Source organism: Eleutherodactylus coqui, chromosome 13 (genome assembly GCF_035609145.1).
Source record: "Eleutherodactylus coqui strain aEleCoq1 chromosome 13, aEleCoq1.hap1, whole genome shotgun sequence".
Lineage (NCBI taxonomy): Eukaryota > Metazoa > Chordata > Amphibia > Anura > Eleutherodactylidae > Eleutherodactylus > Eleutherodactylus coqui.
The window spans coordinates 45,901,503-45,919,044 of record NC_089849.1 but is presented as its reverse complement, the minus strand read 5'-3'; the positions used below and the strand labels follow the sequence as shown (position 1 = coordinate 45,919,044).

Below are 17,542 nucleotides of genomic sequence, written 5' to 3'. Positions count from 1 at the left end.
GCACACATACGCCCCTGTGAAGGAGCCCTAAGTGGGTGTTATATGCCTGTGTGATTAGTGGATGTGCATGCATGTCTATACCATGTAGAATATCTGATGGTGTTGATTTCATATGATGTGTGCATGTTTACACCAGAAATAATGACTTCTGTTTTTACATAAACCATGATGCAAAATTCAAATATGTAAAGGCCTAGCAGATCCTGATGCATCCTTTAGACTTGGCTCTGTTCACTATAGCATCTCTTCAGTATATAATGGTGTCCTGACAATTATGTCAAATCCGTTTTCAAATATATACAGGAAACCCCAGCTAAAGACATTGGGAGAATTCATTCAGACTGGCATTTCATACTTTGGTCTTCTTAATATAATCCCCCTGGAGTAAGATGCACCTAATATATGAAGAAGACCTTCTGTACATAAGCCTACACAGAAATGTATGCCAAATGTGAACTGGAGTAGAGCAAGTTTCTGGCTTAAATTATACTTATATCTGTTGGGCAGGGATGGGCACTTCCCCTGCAATATGCCATGCCCATTACAAAAAGTGACATAAGGTGGTATAAATTCAAAAATTCGTACTTCTTTGCAAATGCGAGGCTTGCGTCAAAAATTGTAACTTTTTTACATCAACTTTTCTGTTATAAATCCCCACATTGACTTTAATCTGGTCCACTAGAGTTCCTTGAAAAGTCTTGTATTTTGATGATGGAAATGGTGCCAGCGAATGCATTATTTTTGCTGCTAAAGATATCATAAAGATTGTAAAACCCCCAAGGGATTGTCTCAAGACCTACACCAACCACCTTATAAGATCCTATTGTCTGTTTAGTTTGTCACTTTTCTGATTGAGTTACTCCTGTTTATAGGGTCCAACAGTCACTAGGGTTTGAGGTGACTTAAAATCCAAGCAAATCTGGCAAATGAGCCACTTGTACATAGGGTGATTATCAGGCGATAGACTTCCTATGTAAAGGTACCTTAACAGAATGAAACTGAATGGAACCAGTGAGAATGTAGTTAAGGTGCACTTCTATGAGTTGGGATCAGCTTGGTATGAGTTGTTTTATGCCTGAGCTGGACACAACTGATGTATTTGTGCACCAGTTTTGCATCCACAGCCTGATATAACTGCACATAAAAATGCTTCATGCTGTGCTTTTCAGTCTGGTGCAGGGAGATGTCCAGCATCACAACTGATGCTTTAAATAACAGGCATGATCCTATAGAAAACAATGGGATTGGTTCTGGTATCAGTTTCCTTCTGTTTTTTTCTGTACAGGCCTGAAGGAAACTATGCCAGATTGCTGGACATATGGAAACTCAGTCAAGTCATGTTCAGACTTGCATTTTTTCAGTATGTTTTTGTGAAAACAATGACAGATTAGTCCACAAATTCTGTGGGACAAACTGCATTTGTCTATATCAGTTTGCAATTATCAAAAGACATATTGCAATAAAAACGTTAGTATGAGTACACCCTCAGGGCTCCTGCATGCAGGTGTATGCGTTTTTGCACATGCCAGAGTGCAATCTACTTGCGCTATGAAAGAGTCTTTTTTGCATGTGTATCAGTGCATTTTACTGTACTTTTTGCGCTTGCACGGCATATATTAATTTGCGCGTGGCAGACTAATACACCATGATACTAACACACCCTGATTGAAATAGCTTGTAAGTCTAAGAGTTTACGATGTGTTTTTTTTTCTCATGAAATTGCGCAGCGTGTTGTGCGCACATTTATGTACGCCCATAGACTTCCATTGGGACCTTTGGTGTGCAAATGCATGTGAAAGTTGAGCATGTTCTATATTTTTGCACGCACGTGAAATGGGTGCGCAAAATTGGGAAATGTGTACAAAACCATTGATAACAATAGGTTCTATTCTCTGCGTATTGTGTGCGTAAAAATTCTGCGCACGCTCAAATAGACACAAATATGCCTGAGTGAAGGGGCCTTTATTATCTTCTATTAAGTTTGTTTCATCAAAGGTGTGTGAGGCTATATATGAGGGTGTTCCGGGTTGGACTTGCAGTATCTTGTATTGTGTGTGGGTAATTTATGCCTTTTTTAAGGTATGTGTGCACATTTGTGTGATATGCACAAACTCTATATGTTTTTCTTCTCAAGAAGCCATGTGGTTTTTACATTTGGGAATCCTGTGTTTCCAATTACATACAGCATTTCCGTTACATTTGTCACCTCCAGCTTTTGGCAAAGGTACAACAAACGGATATGGAATAGCCTGGTGCTAATGTGTGGAAAAGAAAAGTTCTTGGTTAATCTTTGATTTACAAGTGCCAAACACAATAAGTCCCTCTACTTCGGAGAAAGCGAGCCGTTTATTTCGATATCTATCTCCTTCACCTTATGTATCTATCGCTATTCATCAATCTTAATATGTATCTATTTATAAATCTGTAATAAAACGCATACAAAAATATATTTATCTAACGTACATTAAATACATCTATGTAACATGCTGTACTTAAAGTTCGTTCATTTGTTCATTGCTAATACTAAGATTTATTGAGGTTAGACCGCTAACGAAATATTAACCCCCTTGTGACTAAGGCACAAATAATGTAAAGCAAATTGTATATGTCACTGTTTTAACACAGCGATGGTATTCTATACTTTGTAAAGCCCCGACATCACAACATAAAATTGTAAGTTTACAGAAGCAATTTTTCCACTCTGGTCTTTGATTTCCTGAGGCAAATCAGTGCACATGTGCGCAGAAAAAAATCACCATACAGCAGGAACATGAAACCGAAGCTTGATATTTTTTGCTGAAAATTGTCTTCCATTAAATTTCCCTTGCCTCAGAATTATTCTCTTTGCCTCCAGCTAAGTGGAATATTTTTACCAAGCGGTTCATCTGCTCAGGAATGAAATCTGAGACAAACCACAAGGTCCTCGGTGACCTTAATGTAATTGATTTTATCATAAATCATCAAGTTGATGAAGAAACAAAGTTTTCATTGAAGTAAATTGATATTAATGGAGTTTTTTTAATAGGAAATTTAAAGTACCTTTGTTGTTGTTCTGTATCTGGGTGACTCTCTAGTTTTCTGGTAAGGACATCGCATGTCTTAGCCGCTGCTGAAGTGCATTAGTTTATATCACGTTGCAACTATCAAGACATATTGCAAAACAAAATGCTAGTATGAGTGCACCCTTACTATCTGTGTGTAGTTTGTATCATCAGAGGTGTGTGAGGCTCTCTATATATGAGGGTGTTTATGGTTGTGTTTGCATGGGTTTCTCATCAATAGATTTACGGTCATAAAATCGTTTTATACTTGGTAAAGATACAGTATTTAGTGCCTGCGTTATCCACTTATTACAAGGATGATGTGTAAATCGTGTCAAGTGAGGCTTCAATAATGAACTCCAAATAATGGGACGCCAGAAATGTAAAGTCAATACTTGTCGCTTCTAGGTCCAAAATAGTCAAAGCTGTGACCTATGATTTAGTAACCTTACAAAGAGGCGACAGAACAATAAGAACATAGATACTCTGTTAAACATTAACAACCAGAGGTCTTCCAGTCTGGTTGAAAATTAACTTCCAAAATTCAGAAGGGAGAGAGAAAGTATTTAGAGAAGTCTGCAAGAAAAAAAATCAACTTCGGTTGCTATTAATTCCACATAAGGGGATAATCAAAACTTTTTCCAGAAAGTTTAGAGGTTGATGGGACAAAATATCACTTGTTAGGTTAGTGAAAACATTTTGGTAAATTTTAAGACACTAAAATAGGAATCTTCTTCACTTTGTTCTGACTCCTCACTTTTGTTTTGCAACCATCTTATTCTAGAGGACACCATAACCATTAATGGTGGCATATTCCTGGTGGAAGTGAGTGGGATCCAGCCAGGAACTTCTCTTGGCTGGGTTAATATGGAGCGTGGGTGTGAGCCAACCCACCTCCCCTTAGACCCTTTAGCAAAGTGCAGAGTCAGGTTATCAGTTTAGAGCAGTGGACTCCAAGCTTCCCGCAGATGCAGAGCTTTGAAGAGTAGAAACTGGAATTTTATCTACTCTTATCCTGTCCTCCTCACATTCCTTGGTTGAGTTCAGTTCTCTCGGGTTTTCACCCACCTCAAGACATTGTCCGGGCCCTGGAGATGAAAGCGAACAGGCAAGATCGCGGCCAAATGCAGAGAACACCCACAAAACTTCTGGCACCCTAATGCTCTCCCAACCTTTCTGGCCATCACTGGGACGATCTGAGCAGTGCACTTGATCAATGAGTCGCTCTCCCACCAATCTCACCAGCAATGACCCCTTTGCTGGAGAGGTGACCTTTTAGGAGGTTGGGTGAGGCCCTACATGCCAATGCAAGCTCGAATGATTGTCTGTAAAGCTGATCCTCTAAGAAGGTGAGTGAATGAACACATCTAGGTGTATTTTTCTAGCTGCCTGTTAGCAATATTATTGTTCCTAATGTCAGATGGTGCAGAATGATGTGTACACAAGGATGGTTAATTGCAAGGCTTTGGTGCCGATTCGTTACAATTGTGCAACTACCTTCCAGGCTTTTTTTCATCATAAGTAATAACTTTTCTCTTTAATCTAGTGGGGAAATGAATAATTAACTGGCCGTGCTGTGTTCTGTAGCCTGGTGCCACGTGTAATAAAGGATATATAGCCACCAGCCCATGCTTGCGGAGGTCACAGTGATTTGTGATGGTTTTACACAGGGTATAAATGTGGGCTAATAATATTTAAAGACCAGTAACTCACAGGCTGAAGAAACATTATAGATGAGATTTGATATATATCATAGTAGTCAAAGGAAACCACGTGCCTGCCACAATGAATATACAGCATTGTGTGTAATATATTACACCTAACACTTCTCCATTCACTATGTGCTTCTTGCAATTAGAATCTTGTAGAGCAAATTATATATGTAAACTAGCAGGCCCCAGTTACTTCCTATGTCTTTTCATGCAACATACATCCTGCAGCGGCCTACTGGTACATATTGTAAAATTAGAAGTTCTGGAGATTCCAATGTTACTATAGATGGGTCTTAGGGTGGTTTCACCAACAGCATTTGCAGTTTTTTTTAGCCAAAGCCAAAAGTACAGACAGCAGGAAGAAATAAAAGCCTTCCTTTATAGTTATCAGCCTTCTTTAATCCACTTCTGGCTTTGGCTCAAAAAAAACTGCAAGTGTATTTCCCCCCAAAATGCTGTATGTAAGCCCATCCTTAATACTGTTCTATATGCTACATATGCAGTTATGCACACTAGGGGTATATTCACATGGTGCCTTTTTTCAGTTCTGAAACGTCTGACCAATTTTTCATGCGATTTTCACACAATTTTTTATGCCTTTCAGCAATCTTTTCTGTGTGATTTTCATCCCTTTTGCATCCAATTTTTATGCGCATAAAAAATAAAACATGATGGCTTTTGCACACTTCCTGGTTCTGCACACTTTTGTAAAGGTTACCATGGTTACATACAATAAAAATGAATTTCGGTTGCATCAAATGAGTCCAATCCATTTTTTTAAACATGCCCATAGGCTTGAATAGAGGTTTTGTCTGAAAATTGCATCAAAATAGGACACACTACAATTTCTTTTGGTTAGATTGCTTGTCTGATTGAAAAAATCACATTCGTCAATGAAACCATTTAAAATACTATGCTTTATTTCTGTCCAGTTTCGGTCCATTTGTGTAAATATACCTTAAGGCCTGCTTTCAGACCAGCATATATTATCTCCGTATTTGGTCCGTGTTTTTCGGACCATAATATGGGGCTAATGTAAATCTTTGTATTCACATAGCTGTATTTTTTATGACTGTTTTTTAGAACCGCAACATAACCTATATTCTGCGTTTTTGTGGACAAATACTGATCAGTATTTGCCCAGTAGTAAATAAAATATAGGGAGGCAAATACCCCCAAAATACTAACAAAGTAAGATTGTAATGTCATCTACAACACATCCGTAATACGGATCTGTATTACGGACGTGTTTCCATATGCTTGTCTGAAACTGGCGTAAGAGAAATATAGTAAACCTGCTCAGTGGGATTGTTTAGGACTAAGTTAACTTTGTGTCTCTGATTTTGCAGGCACCTTCTCCTGTCCATTATTATTGAAGTTTGATATTTATTGGACACGACTATTAACCTGGTAAGTCCAATGATTTGCTAATTAATATGATATTAATATGGTTTTATTTGACTGTAGAAGCAAAGTGGGATGTGAATCAAATAGTGTGAATATGTAGACAGTATGAGAATGATAAATTGCTAAAATATTGGAAGATCTTATAAAACCAACCAAAAAAAAAACTATTGTAGGGTTTCACAGCCTTGATACTGATAGGCCAATCATAACCAGAAGAGCCTCACACAAAGTTGTATAGAACAAATTCGTTGTCAGTTCCATAATGATTGTCAAGTGGAACTGAGTTATAGCACTTAGGTATCAAATACTTTATTCTCATGAGGTATCAGTGACTACTGGTCAGATGAGTGGATGATAAGCTAGGACAGCCCACAATTGTCCATCTACCTAAATGATGTGAGAGGACAGTGTGCAATAGAATTTTTTGTTAAAGTTTGATCATTACCATGCAAAATGATGGATAGATAGATAGATAGATAGATAGATAGATAGATAGATAGATAGATAGATAGATAGATAGATAGATAGATAGATAGATCGATCAAATTAACTGGTGCCCTTGAACATTAGCTCTCTAATTTGCAGTGCTTTTTGTTTCTATAATCTCACAATGGCCCAAATTCACATTTTTTTGAAACATGATTTTAACTCGAAATATTTGGACTAAGTATACAGATAGATTTTTTTAATGGTATTTGAATGATGTTGTTATTCTTTCCTACTTCAGAACATGTAGTAGACACCATGCAGTTCACTTCAACTCTATCTATCTATCTATCTATCTATCTATCTATCTATCTATCTATCTATCTATCTATCTATCTACCTACCTATCCATCTATCTTTAATCTTGGAAAGTATGCACTCCATATGTCAAATTCAGCTATTTGCCTACTGTGCAAAGGATTGTAAACTCTAAACACCCATTTATTTATATCAAAGGGAAACTGCAGTAAACTACTTTTATTTGTCAGAGTAAACCCTAGTGCTTAAAGTGATATAGCACAGCAGGAAATCAAGCAAGGACCCTGCTGAGCCATGCCAGGTGCTGCACACACCTCTCCTGTCTCCATAGACACCTCCACACATCCAGTGCTTTAACTCTCTATCAGCCTGATTTCCTCATTGTCATGTGGTAATGAAAGGGTTAGACTCCAGGGAGCGCTATATAAACCTGAATGAGCTGTCCAGGAATCACTGTACACACTACAACTGCAAGGAATTCTTGCATCTCTATATGTAGGTACTTATGTGTATGTGACCTGTCATATTGCTGACATCCCCTTACAAGGCCGGGTAATGCCTCTCTAGGTCTAAAGAAATATTTGCTATACCTATTATATCCTACGTAGATCTCATAGCACTAATATGCATTATTAATAAATGTATATAATATACCTCAAGGGAAGGCGAGAACAGTGTATATTAACCCCTGTAATGCCAAATTTACTTGCCAAGTATTGCTGGTAATGCATTGCATGCCCCAGTGGTGTTGCAGGGGTTAAACTGCAATGGCTGTGCAAACATCTAGACGCTCTGGATGAAAAAAGGAAGCCAGAACCTAACACACGGCGTAGGTGAGTTCAAATGGTCTATTAGCATAGACTGGCACCTAATTGAGCAGTAGAAGAGAAAGCTCTTTGCTACCTCCAAGACTAGGCCTCTGTCCACGTCTGTAATTAGCATAATCCCTCAGTGGTGACGCTGTGTTTAGAGCATTAACAGCCGATGACTTGTTGTGTAAAAAGCAAATGGTGATTTTGGTGTAATTATCTCGTCGCCTTATTGCTGGCACATTGGAAGATATTGGCAGGAGAATGCACAGTTTTTGCGGATGGAACAAGCTGAGGAGCTGAGGCCATTGTTAGCAGGGAGAGTAGGGCGGTGTATAGGGCAGCCTTGAAGCTTCAGCTTGTCCATTGAAAGCCCTGAGATTAGCACGGATCTTCTTCCAGCTCTGCCTTCTCCAAGAGCCTCACACTCCCCTGCCCGTGTCCTCATGCTTCTCGCCAGGCTGCCAGGGAGGACTCGCTGCCTATTGATTGCGCTGGAAGTGGATATATATGATGTCTGCTAGTGGTTTGCTCTTCAGAGTCTGCTAAGGTAAGCTGGACCCAAATAGTCTATCAGTGAATGGCGGAGTCTGTGTCCCAGTGATTTATGACCATATGACTGCAATCTCGGTTCAAGAAGAGTTCACAGCTGCCTTTAGCTCCCCTCCGCTCACACACTTTCCCTATTTCTTAGCTACTCATTAAACATCTATTTACTGCAATCTGTTTATGTGAATTATCGAAATTTCATGTAGCAATACAAGAGCTATATTTCTGTCATAGAGACTTGTGGCCAGACAGCCCCATCAAGGTGCGCACAGCCTGCGCCTATTGTCTTATGCTTTGTCACCCGCTAATATTGACACTTTTATTCTTCATCATTGTGTTTCCTTCTTTAAATGCAAAAAGACAATGTTGCTTCCTATAGAAAATTGAATGATACGTGTCTATATGCATATACATATACACTGATGAACTAATATAATATATAGTATATGCAGTATCATATAGTATATAATATACGATAATTAAAAATTATGTTAAAATTATAGGTAGATAATGAAAAAAAGGCTTACATGCTTTTTGGTATATACATAAATATATATATAAAATCAAGGACCATCTAAGCCTTTTTTTCATTATCTCCCTATAATTTGTAATCACCACATAAACAAAATTACATATATAAATAATCATGCTCATATTATATGCTGAAAATAAAATGCAAAAATCGTTTTCATGTGTCTGAGAAGATGGGGGCAGTGTCAGCTAATTGGAACAGCATAGCATTTAATATTTATTATTCAGGTAGAGAGATTTTCTTTAACAATTCCTTGGAGTAAATAATTAGGATTCCGACAAAGATAAATGAGGGACATTTGTGACGTGTGGAGAGATGAGAAGCAAGAGCTGCTCAGACCCAGAGAGTCTACCTTTCTCTCTCCCTTCCTATCTGACATTATTATATGATTCCAAACGTTTTATTATCTCACACGAAACAACACATGTGGTCACAATATTTAGTGCCGCACAATAACAAGGCCTCCTGCGACAGAGCAGAACAGGCACTCACTGCAAATGCTGTCCACAGGCAAAACAAAAAGTATATATATTAAAAAAATATTATATATATACATATAAAGAGTAGAGTATTCTATGGGTAAAATACAAATAAAGGATGCGTGAGAGTTGAAAGAAATACACTGGCATTGCTGCACACTGTGATTTGTGCACATATACCAGTGCATAGATAGATAGATAGATAGATAGATAGATAGATAGATAGATAGATAGATAGATAGATATGGATTCACTTGTATATTTTATACACAAATCACAGGGTGCAGTTGTGGCAGGGCATTTCTTACATGCTTTAATCGCATTGTATTTAACCTATAAGATGATACCTCTTTGCTTGGACATTAAATATATATTTTACACTGTGTTTATTAGAGGAGGCCTACAAATTAAACATTGCAACATTGAAAATGCAGCTAAAATGTTTCCAGCACAAAGAGAGATCCTGTTGTTGTTTTTGTGCTGATGAGGAATAAAAGGAATTGTGGAGCTGTTTAAGGTCTCCCGGCTGCTCGGTTGACCCTCATACATCATAGCAGTGGGCTCAGGACAGCAGCTATTATCCTGGATTCTTCTGCTATAGATGAACTCTCCGAGTGCAGGCAGCTTTTGCTAGTTTTTCTGGTTTAAAAAGATTTTTATTTGCACGCTAAAAACGAAAGATAAAAAGACAAGAAGAGTTTCAATGTTTATCATGCAGGATTTAAGAATGTTTCTTCGAGGTAAGCTCCAGCATTGTGGAGTGGGAGGTTTAGGTTTATTTTCTGCTCTCGTATATATTTCTTTGGATGAAATAATGCCTCTTGCTTAAACTGCTGATATAAATTATGTGCTTCGTGTCATTAAAAGAGCTCTCCGACCCTTATATATAACCAGAATATATTTGCGCTCTTTATAAATTGTGATTATTGTAACTAATGTGCTGATTCTAATGTAAATCAGCCAAGAAATAACTATAATAATTAGATTATATACCTATATTTCAGTGGAAATGTTATAAATATGGTTTTGTTCTGGTAAATGGTTTGCAGCCTTTGTAATAGAGTAGACATTATAAATGTGTGCTTTGTGTTTTTGTTCTCCTAGGTTGGCTTCAAGAAAAACAAAGGATATCCGTGCCAGGTGACTGCGGGGTGCCAATGTTATTCTGTAAGGGTGGGGACACCCTCCGAGTAGGTGACAACACGTTTTGGGGATCCAGGAGATGCAGAAAGCATCCTACTATGACAACCCCACTCTTTTTGGAGGCTACTCGTACCAGGCTGGCGGTCTGGGTTATGAAGGGCCACAGCAGCCTTTTGCGACTTCTTCTCACCTCGACAATGATTTCCAGCGTTCATCTTGTTCCTTGCAATCCCTGGGACACAATAGTTCATTGGCTAAACCTAAAAACATAAATGGAAGCTGCATGCGGCCAAGCCTGTCATCTGAGCACCACCAGGCCTCTTCTCTCTCCCCTCCACCGAACCCCACTGCAACTCCCAGTAACAGTAGTACCAGCGCCCAGTCTGGAGCCAAGTCCTCATCGGTAAAAACACAGGTTCCTTCCAATTCAACCAGCAAACAGATATTCCCATGGATGAAAGAGTCCAGGCAAAACTCCAAGCAGAAATCCAGCCCCCCTGCCACAGGTACTTAAGCCACCATACACACATTGCGTCAGTATATGCTTTCTCTAGTTACAATGCAGTTCAGTGGTATCTATATTGGTGACTGGGAGCAGCCACTAGTATTCCTCAATGGGATTAATGGCCAGAAGTTCTGAAAAATATGTGCCCCACCATTACTATTTTATCCCAAGTATCTAAAACAATGAAATACATATCTCTGAAGTATAATAGTAGATCTTTCCAGGGGATTCACTTACTTTTAAAGGGAAAGTGTCATAAAAAAATACATATTATATGAATCACATTTTTGTATTAAACACATTTTTGAATGAATTTTTGATTTGGTTTTTAAATGTTTACTCACAATTTATATTTTTAGAATTTTTTTTTTTAAACTGCATTTTTTACACTTACCACACAGCTTACTATTAGTCTGTTGAACCCTCATTTGAAGAGAAAGCTTTGCAACAGTTATCTCACTTAAAATCACAGGCAAGATTTGGGTACATACACATGGGCGAGTGCAATCACTATACATGGGAATTTCCACATGTTTCTTATGCGCATGAAACCGCATGTTTTTTCAATAGTAAAGACAGAAAAATGATATTGCACTCACATGAAACCCGCATTTATACGTGAATGTGATGCAATTTTTATTTTGCCTGCCTAAGAAAATAGTAGGCAATTCTTAAACAAGAATTACCCCAAAACAGGATATGCAGTGTCTTTTCTATTTTGAACCATCAGTCTGAGATTTAAAAAAAAATCACTCATGTGAATAGAAAGATTCAAATACTTGTGTTCTTTTCACTTCCAGTTCCGTCAAAATTGCAATCAGATGGAACTCGCACATGAAACGCGCCTGTGTGCATGCACCCTTAGAGGGAACGCGATATCAGTTCAAGAAATTCAAATCAATACCGTGCTTGTAAAATAGTGATGTTCACTGAGGGGTGCGTTGCAATTTGCGAGAAAATTGCATTTCATCGAGGAACATGCAATTTTCATGTACGGTTTTAATGCAGGGAAAATTACATGTATTTTCAATAGGAAAAATGAATAATCGTATCACAACAATGGCTGAGATTTCAGCCATTCTCAGAAAAATAGAACATGCTGCGAATTTTGTATCTTGTGGCATTGCTTTGAAAGAAAAATTACATATGTTACTAGACCCATTGAAAACAATTAGGGCCTATTTCAGTGCGAGTTTTGTGGAACTTGTAATGCAGAAAACGTGCGCAAAAAACTTTACAATAAAATAACTATATATAGATAACACATGATCTACTATTTACAATAGGTGATCAGCTGTGACCATCTACCCCCTCTCCCTGCAAAATAACCTCTGTACAGGTCACAGAACATGCCTAGAACAATCTCCAATAAAAGTCAATGGGTCAGTTCATGTCCATTGTGTGAATGGATTATGAGACTGCTGTAAAGCATATCTCCAAGTGCTGTTAAACACAGCTCAGGCAAGATGGCAGCCCCAATAATCAAGTACAGACAACAGAATAAAAAATCTACAATCAGAAAATGAAAACAGATGAGAAAAATGGGAAATGTCTCACTACTATCTGATTTTAAGTAGTAAAACTTTTTTTGGTGATATAGTCCCTTTAAGCAATATTTCATGGTAAATCAGTGACTACTTCCATTCCATTATTTATTGTCTATTGTGAGCTCCTTAATATACAGTATGGATTTTGTTTACAAATAAATCTTTTTTCCAATCTATTATTGAAAAACAAACAACCACAACAATAATCTATCCAATAGTTGGGTAATTCTGCACTGTACTCCCTAATCATACTTTTGTTTATGCAGGTTACAGTGGCAGCAAATGTGATGCCCAATACCCGAGGCTGTTTTATGTGTTGTTAGCTATCTGTGAAGAAATAATAATTGAATCATAGATAAAGGTCATAATGCAACTGCCTACACTGCTTGATCAAATCTCCATACAGCAGGGCAGCTTTGTGGGGCAGAGCTCTTAATAAATGCCAGGCTTATGAAGTGCAGACTAATGTGGGAAAGGCCAGGTCTGGGCAAAGCATGTTAGAGAATTTATTATAGAATAATGCTTTCAATTTCTGAGTGTAGTAATTATCTTTTATTTCATTTGAAGCGACAGAAAGCTGCAGTGGTGACAGGAGCCCCCCGGGTTCCTCTGCCTCAAAGAGAGCACGTACGGCCTACACAAGTGCACAGCTTGTGGAGCTGGAGAAGGAGTTTCACTTTAACCGCTACCTGTGCAGACCCAGAAGGGTGGAAATGGCAAATCTGCTTAATCTCAGTGAGAGGCAAATCAAAATCTGGTTCCAGAACCGCAGAATGAAGTATAAGAAAGATCAAAAGGTAAAAGGGATGTCATCATCCTCAGGAGGACCTTCGCCAACTAGCACTCCACCTTTGACCATGCAATCCTCTGCAGGCTTCCTGGGATCCATGCACTCAATGACTGCAAATTATGAGGCACCTTCCCCACCTCCCTTTAATAACAAACCCCACCAAAATGCCTACTACCAGACCCCAGCAAAAGGTTGTCCTTCCCAACAGAAGTATGGAAACACAGCTCCAGAGTATGATCACCATGGCCTACAAGGGAATGGAGCCAGCTATGTCTCTCCCAGTATGCAAGGGAGCCCAGTGTATGTTGGGGGGAACTATGTGGATTCTGTGCCAGCACAAGGCCCTTCCATGTATGGTCTAAACCACCTTGCACACCAGCCCAATAGCATGGACTATAGTGGCGCCCCATCCATGCCAACCAGCCAGCATCATGCACCTTGTGAACCCCACCCAACTTACACAGAGCTCTCATCGCATCATCAGGGAAGGATCCAGGAAGCCCCTAAACTGACCCATTTGTGATTTAATGAGGAAATGTTTAGACTATAAGGGCGCTGAGCGAAGGCACTGCCTAGACATCAACAAGAAGCATTTGTTTTGATGGTTATTATTGTATTTTTTACATTTTTTACATTCTGGATATTACAGGATTCTAATATGCACTGTAATTTAACCACATAAATATCAATACAAGTGCTTCTAAAGGCTGTGCTTTTGCTTAATGGGGACTGATTTATTGTTAGTATTATATTGTGTGGAATAATATTGGCCCATGTAATTGGCATTTGTTATTCCATCCTATTAGTAGCCCACTAGTAGTGTACTGTACGACAAAAATCCTGGTCAGCAATAGGCTTGGACATGTTAGTAAGACCTCGACAGACTACCTGGATCATTTTGTTAGATGAACACAATGTACTGTATGCTCATAGTTGATCACATGTTATTACAGGAGGAATATTGCTTTGTAGTGGTAGGAACCTAGGCCTTAAGATCAAAAGAACAATGTACGATCTAGATCATTGATTTTTGGTGTCAGTTCTCTGTTAGAATATATGGGTTCCAAAAACAAAAGTCCAATAACTGTAGGCCTTTCCTCAAGGCCAAAAATAATACTCCCGTCTTATCGTGAATACAGGGTATATAATAGTATACTATACTATACTAGGAGATGTCTGCTCACCAATCTAAGCACAGTGAATTCTGCTCAGTGTTTGCTAAGCTATCTGTGTGGACATCTCGCTTGCACTTCCGAGTTTACAAGGGTGAGAGCAGCCCGAAGGCCCAGCTTAGGGCCCATCCACACTGGCATATGGTTATCCATGAAACGCTCACGTTTTTAGTCCAAATAATGGATGAAAATGTAGTGTTTCAAGGATCCATAGGCTATAATGAGTTAAATTTACTCAACCAATTCATACGTTTGACTACATTTAGCAAAGCATTTTTGTGGGACTGAAAAGCATAGCCTACTATGCTTTCCCATCCCCCCCCCCAAAAAAATATATGGAAATGTATACATTTTCTTCAACATTGCAGTGAATAGAAAATGTATGGACACATATAGCTGTATGTTTCCATTCCCTTAATGTATACGTTTTTTGTGATCAAGGAAAAAAAAAATTGAACCATAGAACTTTATTAAGAAAAAAATAGTTTACAGTGTAAAACATATGTTTTTCCATATAAAAACAGATCAAAATGTATACCGTGCAAAAAAATGTTAAAAACGTAAATGTAAGCTTAAAATACATACGTTTATACACAGCTTTTTATGTACATTTGTCACATACGTGAAACAGGCATGAACATGCCAGTGTGGACGGGCTCTCATTCAATCCTGGACATTTGCCAGGCTTGTTTGGTTATGCGTAGAAATATTTATTAATGCTGCTTATGGAATCCGTTGAAACAATTATTTTTTTTCTCATTTTTGTATTATTTATCCAGCATATTAACGTATTTATGAAATTTAAGAAGGAAAATGTACTTTTTGTATTTTCTTGTTCTAAAGGTTGTGTTTCCCTGTCATTGTAAAATATTGCCTATTTAATTCTAGTATTTTAGAAAGATGTTAGTTTGTTTTCTTGTAATAATGGGTAATGTAACTACTCCTACTGGAGGCATGGAAAGACTCATCCAGCTGTTATTGTCTAGCCATGAATAGGGAGGCTGCACAAACCCTCTGGAGAACTCTTTGTTCCTTGTAGGTCATTTTATTTGCAAAAAAAATGTCTGTTATAAAACAAATTCTGGAATAAACTTTGTGTTATAAAATCTGCTTCATGTATTAGTAAGTTCAGATCATGGGACAGACTGGGGCCAGTTTACCAGACAGCCTGCTTGAGTTTTGTATATGCTTGAATTTAGGAATGTCAATATTTGCTCCTAATTATTAATCTGCCTATATGGAATTGTCGCAGTTTGAGCTGTTTGTTGAATGTAAAAAGAAAGAAAGAATATGAGAAAGCACAGACCCATGTCTTCTGGTGATTGTATATCTATGTAAACTTACTTTTCAGCATACAAGAAGAGGATTGTGGGGGAGGGTGGCAACTAACACACAGACTATAAATATATATTTACTGGAACTTGAAATACTGGCAAGACATTAGAAGCAATTGAACCTTATGTATGTTCCATGCAGGCAGCAATGGTGCTTGCTTGTTCTGGCTAGGAATAATAATAATAACAATAACAGTAATAATATAAAAATAATGATGATCCCAATTTATCCTTTCAATATATTATAGCACCTAAGCATGGTACTGAGTACTACAAATTGGGTTGCCACTAGTTTCTTGACCTAAAAGGACTGTTATTTTGCCATACCAGAAATAATTGTTTTCTTTTCTATGCTTGTGCTAAAATTAAAATAGGACGTTTTATTTTCTTTTATATTCTACTTAAATAATTAATTTACATTATATAATAAACATTAAATTCGAACTCGATGTAATAAATACACTATCCAGCCAGGCAATCATGAAAAACAATGCATGGGTTAACATAATTACAGGGAGAAGTAAAAAGTGTAAAAAGAACAATAACAGAGAGATGATTATAGTGATAGCATAGACATGAAGGAGAAAAAGTGAGAGTGAGCGTATCAGGCATTGAGATAAAATTACAGTTGTAGGAAGCGTGGGACCATAGGGGTTAATGGTAGCAAGTCGGGGACGGTGTTAATATGGCCTCTTGGAGCGCTTGAAATGTACAAAGAAATGTAAAAAATGTGCAGAAGAAAACATCTGTTCAGACAAGTGCGCAATATATAGATAACGTTTAATATACAGGTTGAGGTGCAAAGAAATTAAGCACGTAACAAAATATCACGTTTGCCCCAGAATTATATGTCCATTGTTGTATAGTCTATGGATCTGTCCTCTAGTAGCAGATATGTTCTTGCTTCAGTCCTCATTAAAACTGTGCCAGCTGTAATTCTCAAGCAATACAGACACCCGGCAGTCTGTACATTAAATTACACTTATTATTTGCTCTTGGCTGTTAGAAGAGAACATTGGAAAAGTCCAACTCGGTTTAGAATGTATCACTGTATCCCAGAATAGAATGCATCGACTCCAACGACTCCCTCCTTGTGATCACACTTTACAATACAATGGACGCCATGTTTATCTTCAAGGAAAATGGCGATTCGTTGAGAATGAAAGAGAAGAGATGAAAGGCATTGTATCCAAAATCCCAGAAAGCTCTACATAACGTGCAATACACAAAGTTAAAACGGAATGCAGTAATGCAAACAATATAAAATTATCATATATAATTATCTATCTACGAATCATGCACAGATAATATAAATATGCTTATATGCTTTTATGTATTACACACGCATATTTTATATTCTATATATATATATATATATATACACACACACGCACACATACACATACCTAACAGTGTATTGCAATACAGCAATGGAAACAATATAAGCATTCTTATATGCCATATCTATCAACCATTATGCATACTTGATATCATTACAATTATATATATATATATATATATATATATATATATATATATATATATATATATACCCAGAATGATTCTCACCTCTCCATTGTGTCATGTTGTGAAATCGCACTGCATTCTGCTTTCTATTTTCTGCTCTGAAAAATAAAAATGTTGTAAATATTTAAGAATTATGGTTACAAAAAATCCAACAAGTTGGGGAAACAAAACCTAGAGTCATCTGCACTGGGGGTCCTCTTGCTCTGACCACTCCATCCTCGCTGAGGTTTGCAGGATTATTCTAACTCTAC

General features: G+C 37.7%; 1 protein-coding gene and 1 long non-coding RNA gene across 8 annotated transcripts in view; one reads left to right on the top strand and one right to left on the bottom strand.

Moving 5' to 3' along the window:
• HOXB3 (homeobox B3) overlaps positions 1 to 15,540 on the top strand; it is a 51,033-nt gene extending 35,493 nt beyond the window's left edge. For 5 of the 7 annotated variants that reach the window (XM_066587203.1, XM_066587198.1, XM_066587199.1 and 2 more), the window contains 3 exons: positions 6,103 to 6,163; positions 10,378 to 10,922; positions 13,036 to 15,540. In XM_066587203.1, coding sequence (XP_066443300.1) covers positions 10,496 to 10,922; positions 13,036 to 13,781 — 1,173 coding nt within the window. In that variant the 5' untranslated portion in view covers positions 6,103 to 6,163; positions 10,378 to 10,495 and the 3' untranslated portion in view covers positions 13,782 to 15,540. Of the gene's footprint in view, positions 1 to 3,256; positions 4,391 to 6,102; positions 6,164 to 7,895; positions 8,264 to 10,377; positions 10,923 to 13,035 lie in introns of those variants that run through there. The other 2 variants (XM_066587201.1, XM_066587204.1) reach the window with 2 other exon arrangements.
• A 987-nt stretch (positions 15,541 to 16,527) lies between these two features.
• On the bottom strand, positions 16,528 to 17,468 carry LOC136588185 (uncharacterized). The gene is made up of 2 exons (XR_010787552.1): positions 17,334 to 17,468; positions 16,528 to 16,971 (listed from the first exon to the last, which is right to left on the bottom strand). It is a non-coding gene; the product is annotated as an uncharacterized lncRNA (long non-coding RNA).
• Between the last annotated feature and the right edge of the window lie 74 nt (positions 17,469 to 17,542).